General features: G+C 62.5%; 1 protein-coding gene across 1 annotated transcript in view; it reads left to right on the top strand.

The window, feature by feature from the left end:
• Window positions 1-1,863: 1,863 nt before the first annotated feature.
• LOC125449985 (methyl-CpG-binding domain protein 1-like) overlaps window positions 1,864-22,408 on the top strand; it is a gene marked incomplete at both ends in the record, with an annotated part of 27,991 nt that continues 7,446 nt past the window's right edge. Inside the window, 10 exons of the mRNA XM_059644099.1 lie at window positions 1,864-1,952; window positions 7,763-7,803; window positions 9,417-9,545; window positions 12,639-12,689; window positions 14,718-14,768; window positions 16,620-16,661; window positions 17,449-17,493; window positions 17,750-17,854; window positions 18,926-18,991; window positions 21,549-21,617. Of these exons, the coding sequence (XP_059500082.1) occupies window positions 1,864-1,952; window positions 7,763-7,803; window positions 9,417-9,545; window positions 12,639-12,689; window positions 14,718-14,768; window positions 16,620-16,661; window positions 17,449-17,493; window positions 17,750-17,854; window positions 18,926-18,991; window positions 21,549-21,617 (688 nt within the window). The remainder of the gene's footprint in view (window positions 1,953-7,762; window positions 7,804-9,416; window positions 9,546-12,638; window positions 12,690-14,717; window positions 14,769-16,619; window positions 16,662-17,448; window positions 17,494-17,749; window positions 17,855-18,925; window positions 18,992-21,548; window positions 21,618-22,408) is intronic.

Raw genomic sequence — 22,408 nt, 5'->3', positions numbered from 1 at the left:
TTCCTTTCGGCAAACAACGCAGGCATTGACTCTGTCTCCATTACTCCCTATCTCCCCCAGCCTTTCTCTCCCACCCGTGTTACACACTCTGTGCACCTCTCTCCCTCCGTCTCTGCACCCCACCACTGCTGCCTCTCTCTCTCTCTCCCTGTCTCTTCCTCTGTCTGTCTCTGTCTCCCTCCCTGCCCCCACCCCTGTCTGTCTCCCTCCCTGCCCCACCCCTATCTGTGTCTCTCTGTCTCTCTCTGTCTCCCCCTCTCCCTCCCTGCCCCCCTGACCCCTGTCTGTGTTAGGACTCACTCGACCATCACACTAACTTCCCCACCCCCCCCACCACAACGTTCAACATTCCTTACAAGACCCCCCCCACCCACCACCGACGCACAGTGGCAATGGTGTGTACTGTCTACAGGACAAGGTGTGGCAACTCACCGGCGCCCCTCCCCCAACAGCGCCCTCCAAACCTGACCCCCCCCCCAACCCCACCCCCAGAAGGAGGAAAGGGCAGCATACACGGTTGCGGGTTGGGGTGTGGTGTTGTGGAGGCGAAGCTTGGCGGGTCCCTTCTGAACTCCCACCACTGGGACGTCAGAGTATGTGAGCGAGAGCCCCGTTCTCCCCAGTCCCCCCACCCCGTCCTCCCCTCTCCACACCCCCACCCCGTCCTCCCCTCTCCACACCCCCACCCCGTCCTCCCCTCTCCACACCCCCACCCCGTCCTCCCCTCTCCACACCCCACCCCCAACCCCTCGCCCCCTTCTCCCCTCTCCCCCCACCCCCACGCCCCCTTCTCCCCTCTCCCCCCACCCCCACGCCCCCTTCTCCCTCTCCCCCCACCCCCACGCCCCCTTCTCCCCTCTACCCCACCCCCACGCCCCTCTCCCCTCTCCCCCCACCCCCTCGCCCCCTTCTCCCCTCTCCCCCCAACCCCACCCCCTCGCCCCCTTCTCCCCACTCCCCCCACCCCCTCGCCCCCTTCTCCCCACTCCCCCACCCCCTCGCCCCCTTCTCCCCTCTCCCCCACCCCCTCGCCCCCCTCGCCCCCTTCTCCCACTCCCCCCAACCCCCCCTCGCCCCCCCCCCCTTCTCCCCTCTCCCCCCACCCCCTCGCCCCCTTCTCCCCTCTCCCCCCAACCCCTCGCCCCCTTCTCCCCTCTCCCCCCACCCCCACGCCCCATTCTCCCCTCTCCCCCCACCCCCTCGCCCCCTTCTCCCCTCTCCCCCCACCCCCAACCCCTCGCCCCCTTCTCCCCTCTCCCCCCACCCCCTCGCCCCCTTCTCCCCACTCCCCCACCGCCTCGCCCCCTTCTCCCCTCTCCCCCCCCCCCAACCCCTCACCCCCTTCTCCCCTCTCCCCCCACCCCCAACCCCTCGCCCTCTTCTCCCCTCTCCCCCCCACCCCCACGCCCCATTCTCCCCTCTTCCCCCACCCCCTCGCCCCATTCTCCCCTCTTCCCCCACCCCCTCGCCCCATTCTCCCCTCTCCCCCCACCCCCTCGCCCCCTTCTCCCCTCTCCCCCCACTCCCTCGCCCCCTCTCCCCCCAACCCCCACCCCCTCGCCCCCTTCTCCCAACTCCCCCCCACCCCCTCGCCCCCCCCCACCCCCTCGCCCCCCCACCCCCTCTCCCCCCACCCCCTCGCCCCCTCTCCCCCACCCCCTCGCCCCCTCTCCCCCCACCCCCTCGCCCCCTCTCCCCCCAACCCCCACCCCCTCGCCCCCCCACCCCCTCGCCCCCCCCCACCCCCTCGCCCCCTTCTCCCCTCTCCACACCCGACCCGGTTCTGCCCTCTCCACACCCCACCCCGTTGTCCCCCTCTGTCCTGCTCACTCTCACTCCTCTCCCCGTTGTGTGTTGGTACAGGTGCTGTGAGGATTGCCAGCAGTGGGTGCCCGGTGTGATGTTCGGGCCCCGGAAGAGGAAATTCAAATTCTATTGTGCAGAGTGTCGAGGTACGGTACCATGTGCCCATCCCTCGGCGCTGACGCTCCGACAGCGCCCTGCTCCCCTCTGTGCCGACAGCGCCTGCTCCCCTCGGCGCCGACCCCCTCCGACAGCGCACACTCCCCTCGGCGCCAACCCCCTCCGACAGCGCCCCGCTCCCCTCGGCGCTGAACCCCTCCGACAGCGCCCCGCTCCCCTCGGCGCCGACCCCCTCCGACAGCGCACGGTGGGCTCGGCGCTGACCCTCTCCGACAGCGCATGCTCCCCTCGGCGCCGAACCCCTCCGACAGCGCCCTGCTCCCCTCGGCGCTGACACTCCGACAGCGGCCTGCTCCCCTCTGTGCCGACAGCGCCCCACTCCCCTTGGTGCTGACCCCCTCCGACAGCGCCTGCTCCCCTCGGCGCCGACCCCCTCCGACAGCGCCCTGCTCCCCTCGGCGCTGACACTCCGACAGCAGCCCGCTCCCCTCGGCACTGATGCTCCGACAGCGCATGCTCCCCTCGGCGCCGACCCCCTCTGACAGCGCACACTCCCCTCGGCGCCAACCCCCTCCGACAGCGCCCCGCTCCCCTCGGCGCTGACCCCCTCCGACTGCGCCCTGCTCCCCTCTGTGCCGACAGCACCCGCTCCCCTCGGCGCTGTCCTTCTCCGACAGCGCATGCTCCCCTCGGCGCCGACCCCCTCCGACAGCACCCCGCTCCCCTCGGCGCCGACCCCCTCCGACAGCACCCCGCTCCCCTCAGCGCCGACCCCCTCCCACAGCGCCCCGCTCCCCTCGGCGCCGACCCCCTCCCACAGCGCCCCGCTCCCCTCGGCGCCGACCCCCTCCGACAGCGCCCCACTCCCCTCGGCGCAGACCCCCTCCGACAGCGCACGGTCCCCTCAGCGCTGACCCCCTCCGACAGCGCATGCTCCCCTCGGCGCCGACCCCCTCCAACAGCACCCCGCTCCCCTCAGCACAGTCCCCTCGGCGCCAACCCCCTCCGACAGCGCCCTGCTCCCCTCGGCACTGACGCTCCGACAGCGCCCCGCACCCCTCTGTGCCGACAGCGCCCCGCACCCCTCGGCGCCGACCTCCTCCAACAGCGCCCCGCTACCCTCGGCACTGACACTCCGACAGCGCCCCGCTCCCCTCGGTGCTGACCCTCTCCGACAGCGCATGCTCCCCTCGGCGCCAACCCCCTCCGACAGCGCCCTGCTCCCCTCGGCGCTGACGCTCCGACAGCGCCCTGCTCCCCTCTGTGCCGACAGCGCCCCACTCCCCTCGGCGCTGACCCCCTCCGACAGCGCCCCGCTGCCCTCGGCGCCGACCCTCTGACAGCGCACGCTCCCCTCCGACAGCGCCCCGCTCCCCTCGGCACTGACCCCCTCGGCGCTGACCCCCCTCCAACAGCGCACGGTCCCCTCGGCGCTGACCCCCTCCGACAGCGCATGCTCCCCACGGCGCCGACCCCCTCCGACAGCACCCCGGTCCCCTCAGCGCCGACCCCCTCCCATAGCGCCCCACTCCCCTCGGCGCTGACCCCCTCTGACAGCACCCCGCTCCCCTCGGCACTGACGCTCTGGCAGCGCCGACCCCCTCCAACAGCACCCCGCTCCCCTCGGCGCTGACCCCCTCCGACAGCGCCCCGCTCCCCTCGGCGCTGACCCCCTCCGACAGCGCCCCGCTCCCCTTGGCACTGACGCTTTGACAGCGCCCCGCTCCCCTCGGCACTGACGCTCCGACAGCGCCCCGCACCCCTCTGTGCCGACAGCGCCCCGCACCCCTCGGCGCCGACCTCCTCCAACAGCGCCCCGCTACCCTCGGCACTGACACTCCGACAGCGCCCCGCTCCCCTCGGTGCTGACCCTCTCCGACAGCGCATGCTCCCCTCGGCGCCAACCCCCTCCGACAGCGCCCTGCTCCCCTCGGCGCTGACGCTCCGACAGCGCCCTGCTCCCCTCTGTGCCGACAGCGCCCCACTCCCCTCGGCGCTGACCCCCCTCCGACAGCGCCCCGCTGCCCTCGGCGCCGACCCTCTGACAGCGCACGCTCCCCTCCGACAGCGCCCCGCTCCCCTCGGCGCTGACCTCCTCCAACAGCGCCCCACTCCCCTCGGCGCTGACCCCCCTCCAACAGCGCACGGTCCCCTCGGCGCTGACCCCCTCCGACAGCGCATGCTCCCCTCGGCGCCGACCCCCTCCGACAGCACCCCGGTCCCCTCAGCGCCGACCCCCTCCCATAGCGCCCCACTCCCCTCGGCGATGACCCCCTCTGACAGCGCACGCTCCCCTCGGCGCCAACTCCCTCCGACAGCGCCCCGCTCCCCTCAGCGCTGACCCCCTCCGACAGCACCCCGCTCCCCTCGGCACTGACGCTCTGGCAGCGCCGACCCCCTCCAACAGCACCCCGCTCCCCTCGGCGCTGACCCCCTCCGACAGCGTCCCGCTCCCCTCGGCGCTGACCCCCTCCGACAGCGCCCCGCTCCCCTTGGCACTGACGCTTTGACAGCGCCCCGCTCCCCTCGGCGCTAATGCGCCGACAGCGTCCCGCTCCCCTCGGCGCCGACCCCCTCCGACAGCACCCCGCTCTCTCAGCACTGACCCCCTCCGACAGCGCACAATCCCCTCCGCACCAACCCCCTCCGACAGCGCCCTCCTCCCCTCGGCACTGACGCGCCGACAGCGCCCCGTTCCCCTCGGCGCCTACCCCCTCAACAGCGCCCCGCTCCCCTCGGCACTGACACTCCGACAGCGCCCCACTCCCCTCAGCGCCGACCCCCTCCGACAGCGCCCCGCTCCCCTCGGCGCCGACCGCCTCCGACAGCGCACGGTCCGCTCGGCGCTGAGCCTCTCCGACAGCGCATGCTCCCCTCGGCGCCGACCCCCTCCGACAGCGCCCTGCTCCCCTCGGCGCTGATGCTTCGACAGCGCCCTGCTCCCCTCTGTGCCGACAGCGCCCCGCTTCCCTCGGTGCAGACCCCCTCCGACAGCGCCTGCTCCCCTCGGCGCCGACCCCCTCCGACAGCGCACACTCCCCTCGGCGCCAACCCCCTCCGACAGCGCCCCGCTCCCCTCGGCGCCGACCCTCTGACAGCGCACGCTCCCCTCGGCGCCAACCCCCTCCGACAGCGCCCCGCTCCCCTCGGCGCTGAACCCCTCCGACAGCACCCCGCTCCCCTCGGCGCCGACCCTCTGACAGCGCACGCTCCCCTCGGCGCCGACCCCCTCCAACAGCACCCTGCTCTCCTCGGCACTGACACTCTGACAGCGCCCCGCTCCCCTCAGCGCCGACCCCCTCCCACAGCGCCCCGCTCCCCTCGGCGCCGACCCCCTCCCACAGCGCCCCACTCCCCTCGGCGCCGACCCCCTCCGACAGCGCACGGTCCCCTCAGCGCTGACCCCCTCTGACAGCGCATGCTCCCCTCGGCGCCGACCCCCTCCAACAGCACCCCGCTCCCCTCAGCACGGTCCCCTCGGCGCCAACCCCCTCCGACAGCGCCCTGCTCCCCTCGGCGCTGACACTCCGACAGCGGCCTGCTCCCCTCTGTGCCGACAGCGCCCCACTCCCCTCGGTGCTGACCCCCTCCGACAGCGCCTGCTCCCCTCGGCGCCGAACCCCTCCGACAGCGCCCTGCTCCCCTCGGCACTGAAGCTCCGACAGCGCATGCTCCCTTCGGTGCCGACCCCCTCTGACAGCGCACACTCCCCTCGGCGCCAACCCCCTCCGACAGCGCCCCACTCCCCTCAGCGCCGACCCCCTCCAACAGCGCCCCGCTCCCCTCGGCGCTGACCGCCTCCGACAGCGCACGGTCCGCTCGGCGCTGAGCCTCTCCGACAGCGCATGCTCCCCTCGGCGCCGACCCCCTCCGACAGCGCCCTGCTCCCCTCGGCGCTGACGCTCCGACAGCGCCCTGCTCCCCTCTGTGCCGACAGCGCCCCGCTCCCCTCGGCGCTGAACCCCTCCGACAGCGCCCCGCTCCCCCTCGGCGCCGACCCCCTCCGACAGCGCCCTGCTCCCCTCGGCGCTGACACTCCGACAGCGCCCCACTCCCCTCGGTGCTGACCCCCTCCGACAGCGCACGGTCCCCTCGGCGCCGACCCCCTCCAACAGCACCCCGCTCCCCTCAGCACTGACCCCCTCCAACAGCACCCCGCTCCCCTCAGCACTGACCCCCTCCGACAGCACCCCGCTCCCCTCAGCACCGACCCCCTCCGACAGCGCCCGCTCCCCTCAGCACCGACCCCCTCCGACAGCGCCCCGCTCCCCTCGGCGCCGACCCCCTCCGACAGCGCCCCGCTCCCCTCGGCGCCGACCCCCTCCGACAGCACCCCGCTCCCCTCAGCACTGACCCCCTCCGACAGCGCCCCGCTCCCCTCAGCACCGACCCCCTCCGACAGCGCCCCGCTCCCCTCAGCGCCGACCCCCTCCGACAGCGCCCTGCTGCCCTCGGCGCTGACGCTCCGACAGCGCCCTGCTCCCCTCTGTGCCGACAGCGCCCCGCTCCCCTCGGCGCTGAACCCCTCCGACAGCGCCCTGCTCCCCTCGGCGCTGACACTCCGACAGCGCCCCACTCCCCTCGGTGCTGACCCCCTTCGACAGCGCACGGTCCCCCTCGGCGCCGACCCCCTCCGACAGCGCCCTGCTCCCCTCGGCGCTGACACTCCGACAGCGCCCCACTCCCCTCGGTGCTGACCCCCTCCGACAGCGCACGGTCCCCTCGGCGCCGACCCCCTCCAACAGCACCCCGCTCCCCTCAGCACTGACCCCCTCCGACAGCACCCCGCTCCCCTCAGCACCGACCCCCTCTGACAGCGCCCCGCTCCCATCAGCACCGACCCCCTCCGACAGCGCCCCGCTCCCCTCGGCGCCGACCCCCTCCGACAGCGCCCCGCTCCCCTCGGCGCCGACCCCCTCCGACAGCGCCCCGCTCCCCTCGGCGCCGACCCCCTCCGACTGCGCCCCGCTCCCCTCGGCGCCGACCCCCTCCGACAGCGCCCCGCTCCCCTCGGCGCCGACCCCCCTCCGACAGCGCCCCGCTCCCCTCGGCGCCGACCCCCTCCGACAGCGCCCCGCTCCCCTCGGCGCCGACCCCCTCCGACAGCGCCCCGCTCCCCTCGGCGCCGACCCCCTCCGACAGCGCCCCGCTCCCCTCGGCGCCGACCCCCTCCGACAGCGCCCCGCTCCCCTCGGCGCCGACCCCCTCCGACAGCGCCCCGCTCCCCTCGGCGCCGACCCCCTCCGACAGCGCCCCGCTCCTCTCGGCGCCGACCCCCTCCGACAGCGCCCCGCTCCCCTCGGCGCCGACCCCCTCCGACAGCGCCCCGCTCCCCTCGGCACCGACCCCCTCCGACAGTGCCCCGCTCCCCTCGGCGCCGACCCCCTCCGACAGCGCCCCGCTCCTCTCGGCGCCGACCCCCTCCGACAGCGCCCCGCTCCTCTCGCACCGACCCCCTCCGACAGTGCCCCGCTCCCCTCGGCGCCGACCCCCTCCGACAGTGCCCCGCTCCCCTCGGCGCCGACCCCCTCCGACAGCGCCCCGCTCCCCTCGGCACCGACCCCCTCCGACAGCGCCCCGCTCCCCTCGGCACCGACCCCCTCCGACAGTGCCCCGCTCCCCTCGGCGCCGACCCCCTCCGACAGCGCCCCGCTCCCCTCGGCGCCGACCCCCTCCGACAGCGCCCCGCTCCCCTCGGCACCGACCCCCTCCGACAGCGCCCCGCTCCCCTCGGCACCGACCCCCTCCGACAGCGCCCCGCTCCCTCATTGCGATCCGTGCTGGTGCAGCCTGTTCCCTTGATGTGGTGTGAAACGTTTCTGTTTCTCCCTTTTTGCAGCGAGACGCCGAGAGCTGGGTCGCAAGATGAACTATTACAAGGTGCGTGTCGCTGTGTGTTTGTTGGTGCGGGGAGGGTCCAAACGGGCCTGCTGTCTCGCAACCCCCTTCCCCTCTCCACCTCGAGGCTTCTAGTTGGCTACAGGCTAATCTCCCTCCCCCATCCGCTACACTCTCTACTCCCCCCCCGCCCGCTACACCCTCCCCCCACCTCCACTGGACCCACTTCCCCCACCCACCCCCCGCTACACCCTCCTCCCCACTACACCCACTTCCCCCTCCTTCTGGTACACCGTCTCCCTCCTCCCCACCCCTCCGCTACACCCTTCCCACCTCCGCTACCCCCCTTTCCCCACTCTGGTACACCTACCCCCCACTACACCCACTCCCCCCCCCCCCCCCCGCCAACCTCCACTACACCCTCCCCCTCCATCTTGTGCAGCTCATCTCAACAAGATCTGGACAATATCCAGGCTTCAAGCCTGACAAGTGACATTCGCGCCACACAAATGCCAGGCTATGCCCATCTCCACCGAGAGAGAATCTAACCATCGCATCCCCTCCCCCTTCTGATGTTCAATGGCGTTACCATCACCAAATATCACCCCCCCGCCAACTATCAACATCCTGGGGGTTACTCATTCAGCAGAAACTGAACTGTGACCCCAGCCCCGTATCGATGTAGCGGCTACAAGAGCAGCTCAAAGGTTTGGAGTCCCGCAGCAAGTATCTCCCGTTCTCCCCCCCCACTCCCAGCTCCAACAACCAAACCCTCTCCCCGCTGAGGGGACACTCCCCACTTGTCCCTGGAAGAGGGCACCTCTGACAAACAGCCAAGAAATTCAACACCATCCTGGGACAAAGCAGCGCCCCCACCAAACCCCAGCTCAATCAATGCACTAGCCACCCCCCTTTCAACGCTCCCTCCCCCTACCTTCGACATCGCTGGGCTCATTAGGAATGCTCGGCTGAGCTCCAACACTCCCTCCCTCTACCCCCTGACGTAGCTGGGCTCATTAGGCATGCTTGGCTGAGCTCCAACACACTCCCTCCCACCGACATAGCTGGGCTCATTAGAAATGCTCGACTGAGTTCCAACAGACTCACTCTCCACCGACGTAGTTGGGCTCATTAGGAATGCTCGGCTGATCTCCAACGATCCCTTCCTCCCAGAGCCTGCTGTCACACACGCCCCTGTACTGCTCAGATCACCGCAGTGGCACACTGAGGCTGCCGACAGCACTTTCCAGCCCCGACCCCTCCCTGAACCCCGGAAAGACGGGGAAGGGGGTACAACCCCTGCAAGTTCCCCTCCGAGATAATCCTCCCCCCCCCACCACCTCCAGATCATCCTGACTGGGAATGATAGCGGCCATTCTTACAGGGTCGTAACTGGGGTTGTGGCGGGGGGCGCGTGGGGCACTGAGTCCCCTACACCGCTTGGAGTCAGGGGTGACGGGGCGTTGGGGGGGTAGGGCACTGTTTCCCTACACCACATGGGCGAGGGGTGGGTGTGGGTGGGTACGGCCACGGCCTGAAGAACTGGGGCTGGGAGCGCAGTGCGCGGAGATGCGTCCTCGAGGGCGTGCTGGGGGGCACCAGCCTACCTTGGCGTTGACTGGTTTGTCTGTCTGGTTCCCCCCCCGCCCCACCAGCGTTTTGGCTGCGGAGAGTGTGCCGGCTGCACCGTGGCCACTGATTGCGGGGTTTGTCGGGGCTGCTTATTCCGGAGCTCGGAGCCCGCCAAGACCTGGAAGTGCGTGAAGAGGCGATGCCACAAGCTGGTGAGGCACCGGGAGAGACGGAACAGGGTGTGCCAGCCCCCCCCACCCCTTCCCCAGCTTCACCCCGTCCCCACCATCTCCCCCTCCCAGCCTTCAACCCCTCCCCCCGCCTCCACCCCGTCCCCCCCGCCTCTGCCCCCTCCCCTCTCCCACCCCCATTCCAAATAACTGGAGCTTTATAAATTTTCCGAAGTATCCCCTGCTTTTATATTCCAGTCCTCTCGAAATAAATGCCAACATTGTGTTTTCCTTCCTAACTACTGACTCTCCCTGCAGGTTTCCCTCAAGAGAATCCTGGACAGGGTCTCCCAAGTCCTTCTGCACTTTGGATTTTTGAATTTTCTCCCCATTTAGAAAATATTTTATGTCTCTATCCTTCAATCAAAGCACGTGACCTAACACCTTTCCCACGCTGTATTCCATCTACCATTTCTTTGCCTGCTCTCCTAACCTGACTAAATCCTTCTGTAGCTTCCCTGCCTCCCCAATATTGCCTTGTCCCTGTATTGTTTGCGAACCGAGCCAGAATGCCGACAGTTCCATCATTGAGATCATGACTGTATAAAGTTGTGGGCTCTTAGGGAACACCACTAGTTAGCTGAGAAAGACCCCTTTCAGAGAGCCAATCTTCTATCCATACTAGCACCTTCCCACTAACACTGTGGACCCTTCTCTTACTCTGCGTCCTGAATCCCAGGTAGACAACATCCATTGGCTCTCCTTGGTCTACCCTGCTCGTTACTTCCTCAAAGAATTCTCGCAGATTGGTCAGGCATGACCTCCCTTGATGAAACCATGCTGATTTTGCTCTACCATACACTGCCAAATATTCAGAAACCTCACCCTTTACAATGGACTCCACAATCTTCCCCACGACCGAGATCAGGCCAATTGGCCTGTAATTTTCCACCTTTTAGCCGCATTTTCTTTTTAAAAGGGGCAAGGGGTTTACAATAGCAAATTTCCCAGTTTCCTGGGGGCTTAGTGATTTCTGGAAGATCACCGCTATCCCTTTGGCCATCTCCTTCAGAACTCTGGGGTGTAGCCCATCTGCTCCAGGTGAGTTCATACCCATCGGTTTTACTCGCACCTTTTCCAGCCGCTGTACTCGGCTCTGCCCCACCACCGACTCTCCAAATTTTGGGAGAATACTCGTGTCTTCCACTGTGAAGAGTGACACAAAGTAATTATTTCAGTGCCTCAAACATTCCCTTCTTCGCCGTTCTCCAGCATCATTTTCCAGTGGCCCTACGCCCTTTAGATATCTAAAGAAACTCTTATGCCTTTCATATTACTGGCTAGCTTACCAACAGTTTTAATCTATTCCGTCCTTATTTCTCTGTTTTCTGTTGTCCGCTGTTGGTTTTCCCAGTCCTCTGGTTTCTCACTGTCCTTCGCCACACTATATGCTTTCTCTTTTGCTTTTATTCTATCCTGGACTTAGTTATCCGTGGATCCCTCATCCTCTCTGTACAATGCTGTTTCTTCTGAAGGATGAATTTTTGCTGCGTCTCCTGAATTACTCCCGGAGATTCCTGCCATTGCTGTTCACTCTCTTTCCTGCTAGCCTCTTCTTCCAGTCAGTCCTGCCCAACTCCTCCCTCGTATCTCTGGAATCACCTTTATCCAGCATCTCCCCCTCACATTGCAGAGGAAATCCTACCGTCTGATGGCCACTGCCTCCTTTACCAAGTCTGCCTCACTGCACAACACGAAATCCAGTAGTGCCCGTTCCTTTGTGGGCTCCGCCATGAGCTGCGCTGAAAAGCCAACTCCACAAATTGCTGCAGTCCGAGACCAGCCTGGTTTTCCCACTCCACCTGCACATTGAAATCCCTCCTGATCCTTGCCCTCCGTTCACGCCCGGCCCATTTTGTGCCCCAGCTTCTAACTCCTGGCTGGACACCTGCACATAACTCTCATTTATGGGGTTTTATCTTCCCCCTCGTTTTGTGGTTTCTCAACGCTGCCCGCACAGATCCTACGTCATCTGACACAGCATCATTCCTTGCTTTTCAGATTAATTCCGTTTCTTAGTAATAAGACAACCCCACCCCCCGGCCTGTCATTTCGATAGGATGTGTGCCCTTGCATATTCAGCTCCCAAACCCAATCCCCAATCCCCTGGCAGCCACGTCTCCGTGATGCCCACCACATCATACCTGCCAGTATCAATCTGTGCCACAAGCTGGCGTATACCCCCATGACCCTCTGCCCCTGCACATCCCACTCACGCCGCTCCCCTCTTTCTCAGTCTCACTGTCTTTCTTTCTCAGTCTCCCTCTGTCTCACTCGGCCTCTCTCGCTCACTGTTGCGCGCGCTCATCACTCTCTCCTGTCTCACTCTCATTTTCTCACTCTGTCCCTGTCTGTCCTCGCTCTTGGCGTTTCTGTGAGCTGACTGTCTGTCTCTCTCTCTCACACTCACTCTGTTTCTCTCTCTCACTCACTCCCTGTTTCTCTCTGTGTCTCTCTCTCTCACTCTCACTCACTCTCTGTCTCTCTCACTCACTCTCTGTTTCTCTCTCACTCACTCTCTGTCTTTCTCTGTCACTCACTCTCTGTCTGTCTCTCTCGCTCTGTCACTCATGCTCTGTCTCTGTCTCTCTCTCTCTCACTCACTCTCTGTCTCTCTCTCTATCTCTCACTCAGTGTCTCTCTCTCTCACTCACTCAGTGTCTCTCTCTCTCTCACTCACTCAGTCTCTCACTCACTCAGTCTCTCTCTGTCACTCACTCTGTCTGTCTCTCTCTCTCTCTCTCTCTCTCTCACACTCTCTGTTTCTCTCTGTCTCACTCACTCTGTTTCTCTCTCACTCACTCTCTGTCTCTCTCTGTCACTCACTCTCTGTCTCTCTCTCTGTCACTCACTCGCTGTCTCTCTCTCTCTCACTCTCTGTCTCTCTCTCACTCTGTTTTTCTCTCTCTCTCACTGTTTCTCTCTCTGTCTCTCTCTCTCTCTCACTCCCTGTCTCTCTCTCTCTCTCTCTCTCTCTCACACACACTCTCTGTCTCTCTCTCTCTCTCACTCTCTGTTTCTCTCTCACACACTCTCTGTTTCTCTCTCTCTCACTCTCTGTTTCTCTCGCTGCAGAGGGACATAAAAGCAGAGACGACATGCCGGAACACGACGGTAAAACCAAAGGTAAGTGTGTCTGTCTGTGTGTGTGTGTGAGAGAGAGAGAGAGAGAGAGAGTGTGTGTGTGCGTCTGTCTGTGTCTGTGTGTGTCTGTCTGTGTGTCTCCACCCCATCCCTCCCCCGCCTTCACCCGCTTCCACCCCATCCACCCAGCCTCCACCCTGTGTGTGTGTGTGTGTGTGTGTGTGTGTGTGTGTGTGTGTGTGTCTCCACCCCATCCCTCCACCGCCTCCAGCTCGTCCCAACTCTCTCTCTGTCTCTCTCTCTCACTCACTCTATCTCTCTGCCTCTCTCTCTCTCACTCACTCTGTCTTTCTCTCTCTCTCACACTCTGTTTTTCTCTCTCTAACTCACTCTCAGTTTCTCTCTCTCACTCTGTTTTTCTCTCTCTCTCTCACTCTGTTTCTCTCTCACTCACTCTCTGTTTCTCTCACCCACTCTCTGTTTCTCTCTCACTCACTCTGTTTCTCTCTCTCTCAGTCTGTTTCTCTCTCTCTCAGTCTGTTTCTCTCTCACTCACTCTTTCTCTCTCACTCACTCTTTCTCTCTCACACTCTTTCTCTCTCACTCAATCTGTTTCTCTCTCACTCACTCTCTATCTCACTCACTCTCTGTCTCTCTCTCGCTCTCACTCACTCTCTCTCTCTCTCTCTCACTCTGTTTCTCTCTCTCACTCACTCACTGTTTCTCTCTCACTCACTCTGTCTCACTCACTCTCTGTCTCTCTCGCTCTCACTCACTCTGTGTCTCTCTCTCTCTCTCTCTCTCACTCTGTTTCTCTCTCACTCACTCACTCACTCTTTCTGTCTCTCACTCACTCTCTCTCACTCACTCTCTCTCACTCACTCTCTGTCTCTCTCTCACTCCCTCTCTCTCTCTGTCTCTCACTCACTCTCTATCTCTCTGCCTCTGTCTCTCACTCACTCTCTATCTCTCTGCCTCTCTCTCTCTCACTCACTCAGTCTCTCTCTCACTCACTGTCTCTCTTTCTCTCTCTCTCTCTCACTCACTCTGTTTTTCTCTCTCTAACTCACTCTCTGTTTCTCTCTCTCACTCACTCTGTCTCTCTCTCACTCACTCTCTGTTTCTCTCTCACTCACTCTCTGTCTCTCTCTCGCTCACTGTCTCTTTCTCTCACTCTCTGTCTCTCTCTCGCTCACTGTCTCTTTCTCTCACTCACTAACTCTCTATCTCTCTCTCTCACTCACTGTCTATCTCTCTGCCTCTCTCTCACTCACTCTCACTCACTCTGTTTTTCTCTCTCACTCACTGTCTCTCTCTCACTTACTCTGTCTCTCTCTCACTCACTCTGTCTCTCTCTCACTCACTGTCTGCCTCTCTCACTCACTCTGTTTCTCTCTCTCACTCTGTCTCTCTCTCTCTCACTCACTGTGTGTCTCTCTCACACTCACTGTTTCTCTCTCTTACTCACTGTCTCTCACTCACTCTCAGTTTCTCTCTCTCACTCTCTGTTTCTCTCTCTCACTGTTTCTCTCTCACTCACTCTCTGTTTCTCTCTCTCTCTCTCTCACGCACTCTGTTTTTCTCTCTCTAACTCACTCTCTGCCTCTCACTCTTTCTCTCTCTCTCTCTCTCTCTCTCACTCTCTGTCTCTCTCTGTCTCACTCACTCATTCTCTCTCTCACTCACTCTGTTTTTCTCTCTGTAACTCACTCTGTTTCTCTCTCTCTCTGTTTCACTCTCTCACTCTCTCTCTCTGTTTTTCTCTCTCTCTCTCTCTCTCATTCTCTGTCTCTCTCTCTCACTCTGTTTTTCTCTCTCTCACTCACACTCTGTTTCTCTCTCTCTCTCACTCTCTGTTTCTCTCTCTCTCTGTGTCTCTCTCTCTCTCTCTCACTCTGTTTCTCTCTCTCACTCACTCTCTGTTTCTCTCTCTCACTCACTCTCTGTTTCTCTCTCACGCTCTCTGTTTCTCTCTCTCTCACTCTCTGTTTCTCTCTCTCACACTCTCTGTTTTCTCTCTCTCACTCTCTGTTTCTCTCTCTCTCTCACTCTCTGTTTCTCTCGCTGCAGAGGGACATAAAAGCAGAGACGACATGCCGGAACACGACGGTACAACCAAAGGTAAGTGTGTCTGTCTGTGTGTGTGTGTCTGTGTGTGTGTGTGTGTGTGTGTGTGTGTGTGTGTGTGTGTGTGTGTCTGTGTGTGAGAGAGAGAGAGTGTGTGTGTGTCTGTGTGTGTGTGTGTGTGTGTGTGTGTGTCTGTGTGTGAGAGAGAGAGTGTGTGTGTGTCTGTCTGTCTGTGTCTCTGTGTGTGTGTGTGGGTGTGTGTGTCTGTCTGTGTCTGTCTGTGTCTGTGTGTGTGTGTGTCTGTGTGTGTGTCTGTCTGTGTGTGTGTGTGTGTGTGTGTGTGTCTGTCTGTGTGTGTGTGTGTGTGTGAGAGAGAGAGTGAGTGTGTGTTTGTCTCTGTGTGTGTGTCTCTGTGGGTGTGTGTGTGTGTCTCTGTGTGTGTCTGTGTGTGTGTGTGAGAGAGAGAGAGAGAGTGTGTGTGTGTCTGTGGGAGTGTGTGTGTGTGTGTGTGTGTGTGTGTGTGTGTGTGTGTGTGTGTGTGTGTGTGTGTGTGTGTGTCTGTTTCTCTCTCTCTGGTGTGTGTGTGTCTGTGTATCTGTATCTGTGTGTGTGTGTGTCGGTGTTTGAGCGAGTAAGCAGGAATACAAATGGAGCACTACATTGGATTGGGAATATGCAGGGAACAAGGCAGGAGGTGGAGGGAACACTCCCCACTTGCCCTGGAAGGGGGCAGCTCCAACAGCACACAAGAAGCTTGACACCGCCCAGGGCCAAAGCAGCCCTACCAGCCCCCTGCTTGATTGACACAATAACCCCACCGCACAACCTTCAACAGTCCCTCCCTCCACCACTGCCATAGCTGGGCTCATGAAGAATGCTCGGCTGAGCTCCAACACGCCCTCCCTCCACCACCGCCATAGCTGGGCTCATGAGGAATGCTCGGCTGAGCTCCAACACACCCTCCCTCCACCACCACAATAGCTGGGCTCATGAGGAATGCTCAGCTGAGCTCCAACACTCCCTCCCTCCACCACCGCCATAGCTGGGCTCATGAGGAATGCTCGGCTGAGCTCCAACACTCCCCTCCCTCCACCACCGCCATAGCTGGGCTCATGAGGAATGCTCGGCTGAGCTCCAACACTCCCTTGCTCCACTGCCAATATAGCAGGGCTCGAAGGAATGCCCGGTTGAGCTCCAACACTCCCCTCCCTCCCCCTACCACCGATGTAGCTGGGGTCATTCGGAATGCTCGGCTGAGCTGCAACACTCACTCCCTCCCTCCACCACCGATGTAGCTGGGCTCATTATGAATGCTTGGCTGAGTTGCAACACCGATGCATAGCCACAGCACTGTGTACCGTCTACATGGTGCACCACAGCAACTTGCCGAGGCTCCTCCGACAGCGCCGACCAACCCCAATACCCTCTACCCCCCCCCCCCCGGAAGGACGAGAGAGCACCCCTCCGAAACTCCTCCCACTTCCCACGCCATCCCAACTGGGAATGTTAGGGGCCGTTCCTTCAGGGTCAGAATCCTAGAACTCCCTCCCTCATGGAGGGCAGAAGTGCAGCAGTTCAAGCAGACCACATGCCCCCAGACAGTTATGCCCATGTCCTGTGAGTGAATCAATTAACAGCAACTAAATGTGTGAAACTCCTGCCTCTGTGGGTGGGGTATTTGGAGTGGGGGGGGTAGGTGGGGTGGGTGATGGGTGAGCTGCGATGGTTACGGGGAGTGGGGACCGTGTGGCCCATGGCCAGAAGGTGGGAGATGGTGGGGGGCAGTGTATTTCATGCCTCCATTTGGAGACAGAGCGATGTTAATGTCTCAAAGCAATGCTAAGGGCGAACACTTAGTCTGAGGCCTGGCTAATCTGACGCCCTGACTTTTATCTTCCCATCCAGAAAAAGGTGAAATCACAGTTCGAAGGCCTGAAGAAAGCTATGGTAAGGCCCACAATAACGAAGCAGGAGTGGGGCGCTGTCGGAGGGTCAGTGCTGAGGGAGCGGGCGCTGTCGGAGGGTCAGTGCCGAGGGAGCGGGCGCTGTCGGAGGGTCAGTGCTGAGGGAGCGGGCGCTGTCGGAGGGTCAGTGCTGAGGCAGCGGGCGCTGTCGGAGGGTCAGTGCTGAGGGAGCAGGTGCTGTTGGAAGGTCAGTGCTGAGGGAGTGGGTGCTGTCAGAGGGTCAGTGCTGAGGGAGTGGGCGCTGTCGGAGGGTCAGTGCCGAGGGAGCGGGCGCTGTCGGAGGGTCAGTGCCGAGGGAGCGGGCGCTGTCGGAGGGTCAGTGCCGAGGGAGCGGGCGCTGTCGGAGGTTCAGTGCTGAGGGAATGGGCGCTGTCGGAGGGTCAGCGCTGAGGGAGTGGGCGCTGTCGGAGGGTCAGTGCTGAGGGAGTGGGTGCTGTCGGAGGGTCAGCGCTGAGGGAGTGGGCGCTGTCGGAGGGTCAGTGCTGAGGGAATGGGCGCTGTCGGAGGGTCAGTGCCGAGGGAGCGGGCGCTGTCGGAGGGTCAGTGCTGAGGGAGTGGGTGCTGTCGGAGGGTCAGCGCTGAGGGAGTGGGCGCTGTCGGACGGTCAGTGCTGAGGGAGCGGGCGCTGTCGGAGGGTCAGCGCTGAGGGAGTGGGCGCTGTCGGAGGGTCAGTGCTGAGGGAGCGGGCGCTGTCGGAGGGTCAGTGCCGAGGGAGCGGTAAACGTGGAGCTGGTGAATTCCCATGTTGATTCTTTCTGTCTCACTTACAGAAGAAAGTCAAGCGTGAGACTCAAACTGTGGTGAAGAAGCCTCCGGTGAGGAAATATTTCCCTCCTGCTGCAGGGCAAGCCTCACACTTCCCTCCCTTTGATTGGATTTTGCCCCACTCTAACCCTCCCACCCCTCCATCTCGCTGGTGCTGCGGGCTGAATGGCCTGCGCTGCCGCCTTTTGTCGGTCCCCTGCTTACCCTGCGCGTGGCAGAACTGTTGGCCGAGCCGAAGCCTCGCCCAGTCGAATTGCCTGTCTCTCTCGCCGTCTCACCCCCACCCTGTCTTTTCCTCGTTCGCAGAGAAAAATCAAGCCAGAACCCCCTGTTGTGGAGGAAGCCGTTCTGGAGGAAGTGAAGCAGGAAGAGGAGGAGCAGGAGGAGGTGGTGGAGCTGCACAAGATTGAGGTACATGCCTCATGTCCAGAAAGGATTTCCAGGGATGTTGGAGCTACAGGGACAGGCTGGGGCTGTTTTCCCTGGAGGCTTAAGAAGTCGCGAGAGGCGTGCACAAGGGGGAGTAGTTTCTGCTGGGGTAGGGGAGACTGAAACGAGAGGTGCATATGGTTAGGGTGAGGGGGGGGAAGGGACCTGAAGGGCAACTTGCCACGCAGAGTTGGCGGGGGGGCGGGGGCGGGGTGTTCCATCCCCCCTGCCTCTGGTCCGTGCCAGGGGAGGCAATTCCGAAGCGTCTCCACTTGGGGAACGGTCGGTGGGAGGGCCTGGGGTCCAGCGCGGGAGACTCGGAGAGGGGCAAGCATGGTCCAGCCCACCCCTCAAAACCAGCCCTGCCACCTGCCAGATACCGCCCGCCTCCCCCCCCAACCCCCCATCCTGCCCCGGTTATACCCTGCACCCCCCCCGCCGACTTCTGTCGGGCCCAGAGCAGCTTCTCCCCCGACCCCCAAAGCTGCTAGAGTCGTGAGGGGCACGGGAGACAGACCCTTCGGCCCATTCTCTCCAACCCTTCTCCCGAGCGAAACCGGTCCCCATGCCAGCCTGCCCTGCTCCCTACTCTGGAGGAAAACACACCCACCTTACATCTTAGCTATACCCCTTGTGAGTTTATACCCAGCTAATAGGTTCGCCATTAATCTCAGATCCAGTGGGGACAATAAAACGCCCCAGGCTCTCCCTTATAGCTCACACCTTCCAATCCTGGCCACGACCTCGTCCCTCTTGGCCCTGGAACAGACCTCTCGATTTGGCCCACCTGCAGCCGTGACGCTGTTGCCTGCATTCTGTCCCAGTCAGCCCCGAAACATTTCGGTGAGGCACGCTGCATCTGAATAGCAGGCAAAAACGGTGTCGTTCGGGTAGGTGTGACGAGGAGGAGGCGCGCCAGTGCCAGCATTGGGCACCATCGTGGGGTTCCGGGTCTGCTTCTGTGCTGGGAAGGGGACGCGCAGGCGCGGGTTCGTGGAGGCGAACCGCTGTACGTTCTACACTGTTGCTGACCCCCCGCCCCTCCCCCCGCAGTGCCCGAAGCAGGAGCCCAGCTCTCCGATGCCGGAAGAAACAGCCCAGGAGACTCCCCTCCAGTTGGTATGTATGTCCGGGCAGCCTGGTGCCCTCTCGCGGGTCGCAGGGTGGAGTCTGTTCCCTGCCCACCACCACCCACTACCCATTCTAGCCCCCCCCACCACCTGCCACCCACTACCCTGTCTCTCCCCACCACCCTTCCCCACCCCCAAAATGTGCCAATTATCCCACAATTGGTTGCAATAACTCCAAAGATATTACCCGCTCCATCCGTCTCCCCCTCTGGTTCCTTACCCCGTTCCCCCTCCATCCGTCTCCCCCTCTGGTTCTTTACCCTGTTCCCCCTCCATCCGTCTCCCCCTCTGGTTCCTTACCCCGTTCCCCCTCCATCCGTCTCTCCCCTCTGGTTCCTTACCCCGTTCCCCCTCCATCCGTCTCCCCCTCTGGTTCCATACCCCGCTCCCCCTCCATCCGTCTCCCCCTCTGGTTCTTTACCCCGTTCCCCCTCCATCCGTCTCCCCCTCTGGTTCCATACCCCGTTCCCCCTCCATCCGTCTCCCCCTCTGGTTCTTTACCCCGTTCCCCCTCCATCCGTCTCTCCCCTCTGGTTCTTTACCCCGTTCCCCCTCCATCGTCTCCCCCTCTGGTTCCATACCCCGTTCCCCCTCCATCCGTCTCCCCCTCTGGTTCTTTACCCCCGTTTCCCCCCCCATCCGTCTCCCCCTCTGGTTCCTTACCCCGTTCCCCCCTCGATCGGTCTCCCCCTGTGTGTTGGTGGGTGGGCAGTGGGGCAGGGTCCCGGTGGAGGGGAGGGCTGAAATTGAAATGAAGCCGGTGAGACCCCCTGTGACTTGTTGCATGTTACGTGCTGTTGTTGGGTCGCTTTTTGCTGATTGTCGATGTCCTGTTGCTGTCTGTGTCAAAGCCAAGCTCCCGTTTCGACTGTTGGGAAAATCACCATTCCCCCACCCCCCCAACCCCCTACCCCTATTCCTGTTCTCCCTTTAACCTTCGCTGTTCTCCAGCCCCATCCCCTTGCTTCAGTCCTCCCCATACACACTTCCCAGCACCACCCCACCCCCAGCTCAGGCACATGCTGGTTCCCCAGTTGTAATGGGACTTCACCCATGCAAATATCACACTCCCGCTCCCTCCCCACCCCGCCCCACGCTCCCTCCCTCCCTCTCGGAGCGCGAGGTGATGAGTTTTTGCTGCCCCTGAGGAGGTACAGGGCTGGCTCCCAACTCCCTCGAATGTGGCAGTGTCCCTTCCCGTGGATGAGGATCAGCGACAGGCTGTTTGGCCCTGTGTCCTGCTGCCCCATTCTATTTGCAGCCTCTGTCTCCTGTCTGCTTCCCCTCCAGCAGCCACCACCCCTCCCTCCCCCCCGACCAAAATCTCCCAGGACAGCAGGAATCCCAAAGGCTCCCCCACCCACCTTCCAGATGAAAATCCTCAACACCTCCACATTCAATGGGACACCCCACATTCTGGTACCCTGCCTCGTTCTAGATACCCGCCGCCCCCAAAAATGAGGGGTGGGGCCAGGGTGGGCATATCCTCTCAGTAATCCCACCCCCACACACTGCCCGGACCCCCCCAGTGGACCTGTACACATCCTGATTCCCTTAGCCCCCGCTATCGAGTCATACAACACAGAACTCAGCCATAATCCCGAGGGAGAAGAGTCCCACCTGCCTGCTCCCAGCCCATCTCCCCCCAAACCTTTCCCTGTCCATGTCCTCGTCCAAATGTCTATTAAACGTTGCCACTGTTCCCACATCCACTACTTCCTCTGGCAGCTCATTCCACACACGGACCATCCCCTGCGTGAAAACGTTGCTCCTCAGGTCCCTTTCCCCTCCCACCCCCACCTTAAACCTATGCCCCTCTAGTTTTGGACCTCCTACCCCTGGGGGGTAAAGACCTTCCCTATTCCCCCTCTCCATGCCCCTCATGGTTTTATAAACCTCTATAAGGCCCCCCCCCCCCTCAGCCTCCAGCGAGCAAAGCCCCGGCCTCTCCCTATAACTCAAGCCCCTCCATTCCCGGCCACGTCCCGGTGAATCTCTCCCGAACCCCCTCCAGTTTATTAATAATACCCTTCCTATAATGGGGCGGGGGGGGGGGGGGGGGGGGGGGGCGGCGACCAGAGCTGGGGCACAGCGCTCCAGAAGAGGCCCTCACCAACGTTCCCTGTACAACCTCAGCGTGACGTCCCCAGCCCCTACACTCAGAGGGTCCAGGCGATGAAGGCCAGCGCGCCGAACGCCCCCTTCCCCACCCTGTCTACCTGTGACGCCAACTTCAAAGGGTTATGTCCCTGAGCATCCCCCGCCCCCCCAGGACTCTCTGTTCTACAACACCTCCCCCCCCCCCACCCAGGTCTCTCTGTTGTACGACACCCCCCCTCCCCAGACCCTACTTTTCATTGTATAAGCCCTGCCCCATGTTCGTTTTAGTGACTCCTCGTGTTTATCCGAATTCAACTCCGTCTGTCCCTCCTGGGCCCGGTGACCCAATGGATCGAGATCTCGTTGTGTAAATGGCCCAGGGTCTACATTGTAATCCGTTGCTGCTATGTGTAACCCGTGTGATTCTTTCTCTCTGTGTCTTTCAGTTCACTGCAGTACCAGTACTTGATTCCGAGGATTTGCTTTGTTATTATAATATTAATTCTGAGTTTCTAGTGAGTTGAATTTTCTCCCCCCCGCATTCATTTTTGGTTTGTTCCATCTCCCCTGCACTGTCACACGCGCCCTCGATTCCTGTTTGCATGCTCACTCGGTCTCTCACCTCCATTAGCTGCAGTCTGTTGTGTCTGTGTGTGTGTTGCTTCTCGGACTGGAGTTACGTGTAGCTGGAGGGGCACCGCAGCAACAGTGAAACCGACCAAACCCCTTCCCCATTCACTCCTGCTCTACACCGTCCCCATGGACCCAAACCCCTTCCCCGTTCACTCCCGCTCTACACCGTCCCCCATGGACCCGAACCCCTTCCCCGTTCACTCCCGCTCTACACCGTCCCCATGGACCCGAACCCCTTCCCCGTTCACTCCCGCTCTACACCTTCCCCATGGACCCCAAACCCCTTCCCCGTTCACTCCTGCTCTACACCGTCCCCATGGACCCAAACTCCTTCCCGTTCACTCCCGCTGTACACTGTCCCCATGGACCCAAACCCCTTCCCCGTTCACTCCCGCTCTACACCATCCCCATGGACCCCAAACCCCTTCCCCATTCACTCCTGCTCTACACCGTCCCCATGGACCAAACTCCTTCCCCGTTCACCTCCCGCTCTACACTGTCCCCATGGACCCGAACCCCTTCCCCGTTCACTCCCGCTCTACACCATCCCCATGGACCCCAAACCCCTTCCCCATTCACTCCTGCTCTACACCGTCCCCATGGACCCAAACTCCTTCCCCGTTCACTCCCGCTCTACACTGTCCCCATGGACCCGAACCCCTTCCCCGTTCAC

Source organism: Stegostoma tigrinum, unplaced genomic scaffold (genome assembly GCF_030684315.1).
Source record: "Stegostoma tigrinum isolate sSteTig4 unplaced genomic scaffold, sSteTig4.hap1 scaffold_501, whole genome shotgun sequence".
Classification (NCBI taxonomy): domain Eukaryota; kingdom Metazoa; phylum Chordata; class Chondrichthyes; order Orectolobiformes; family Stegostomatidae; genus Stegostoma; species Stegostoma tigrinum.
Note: the sequence above shows the minus strand (reverse complement) of the source record. Positions and strands in the feature narration are given on the sequence as shown.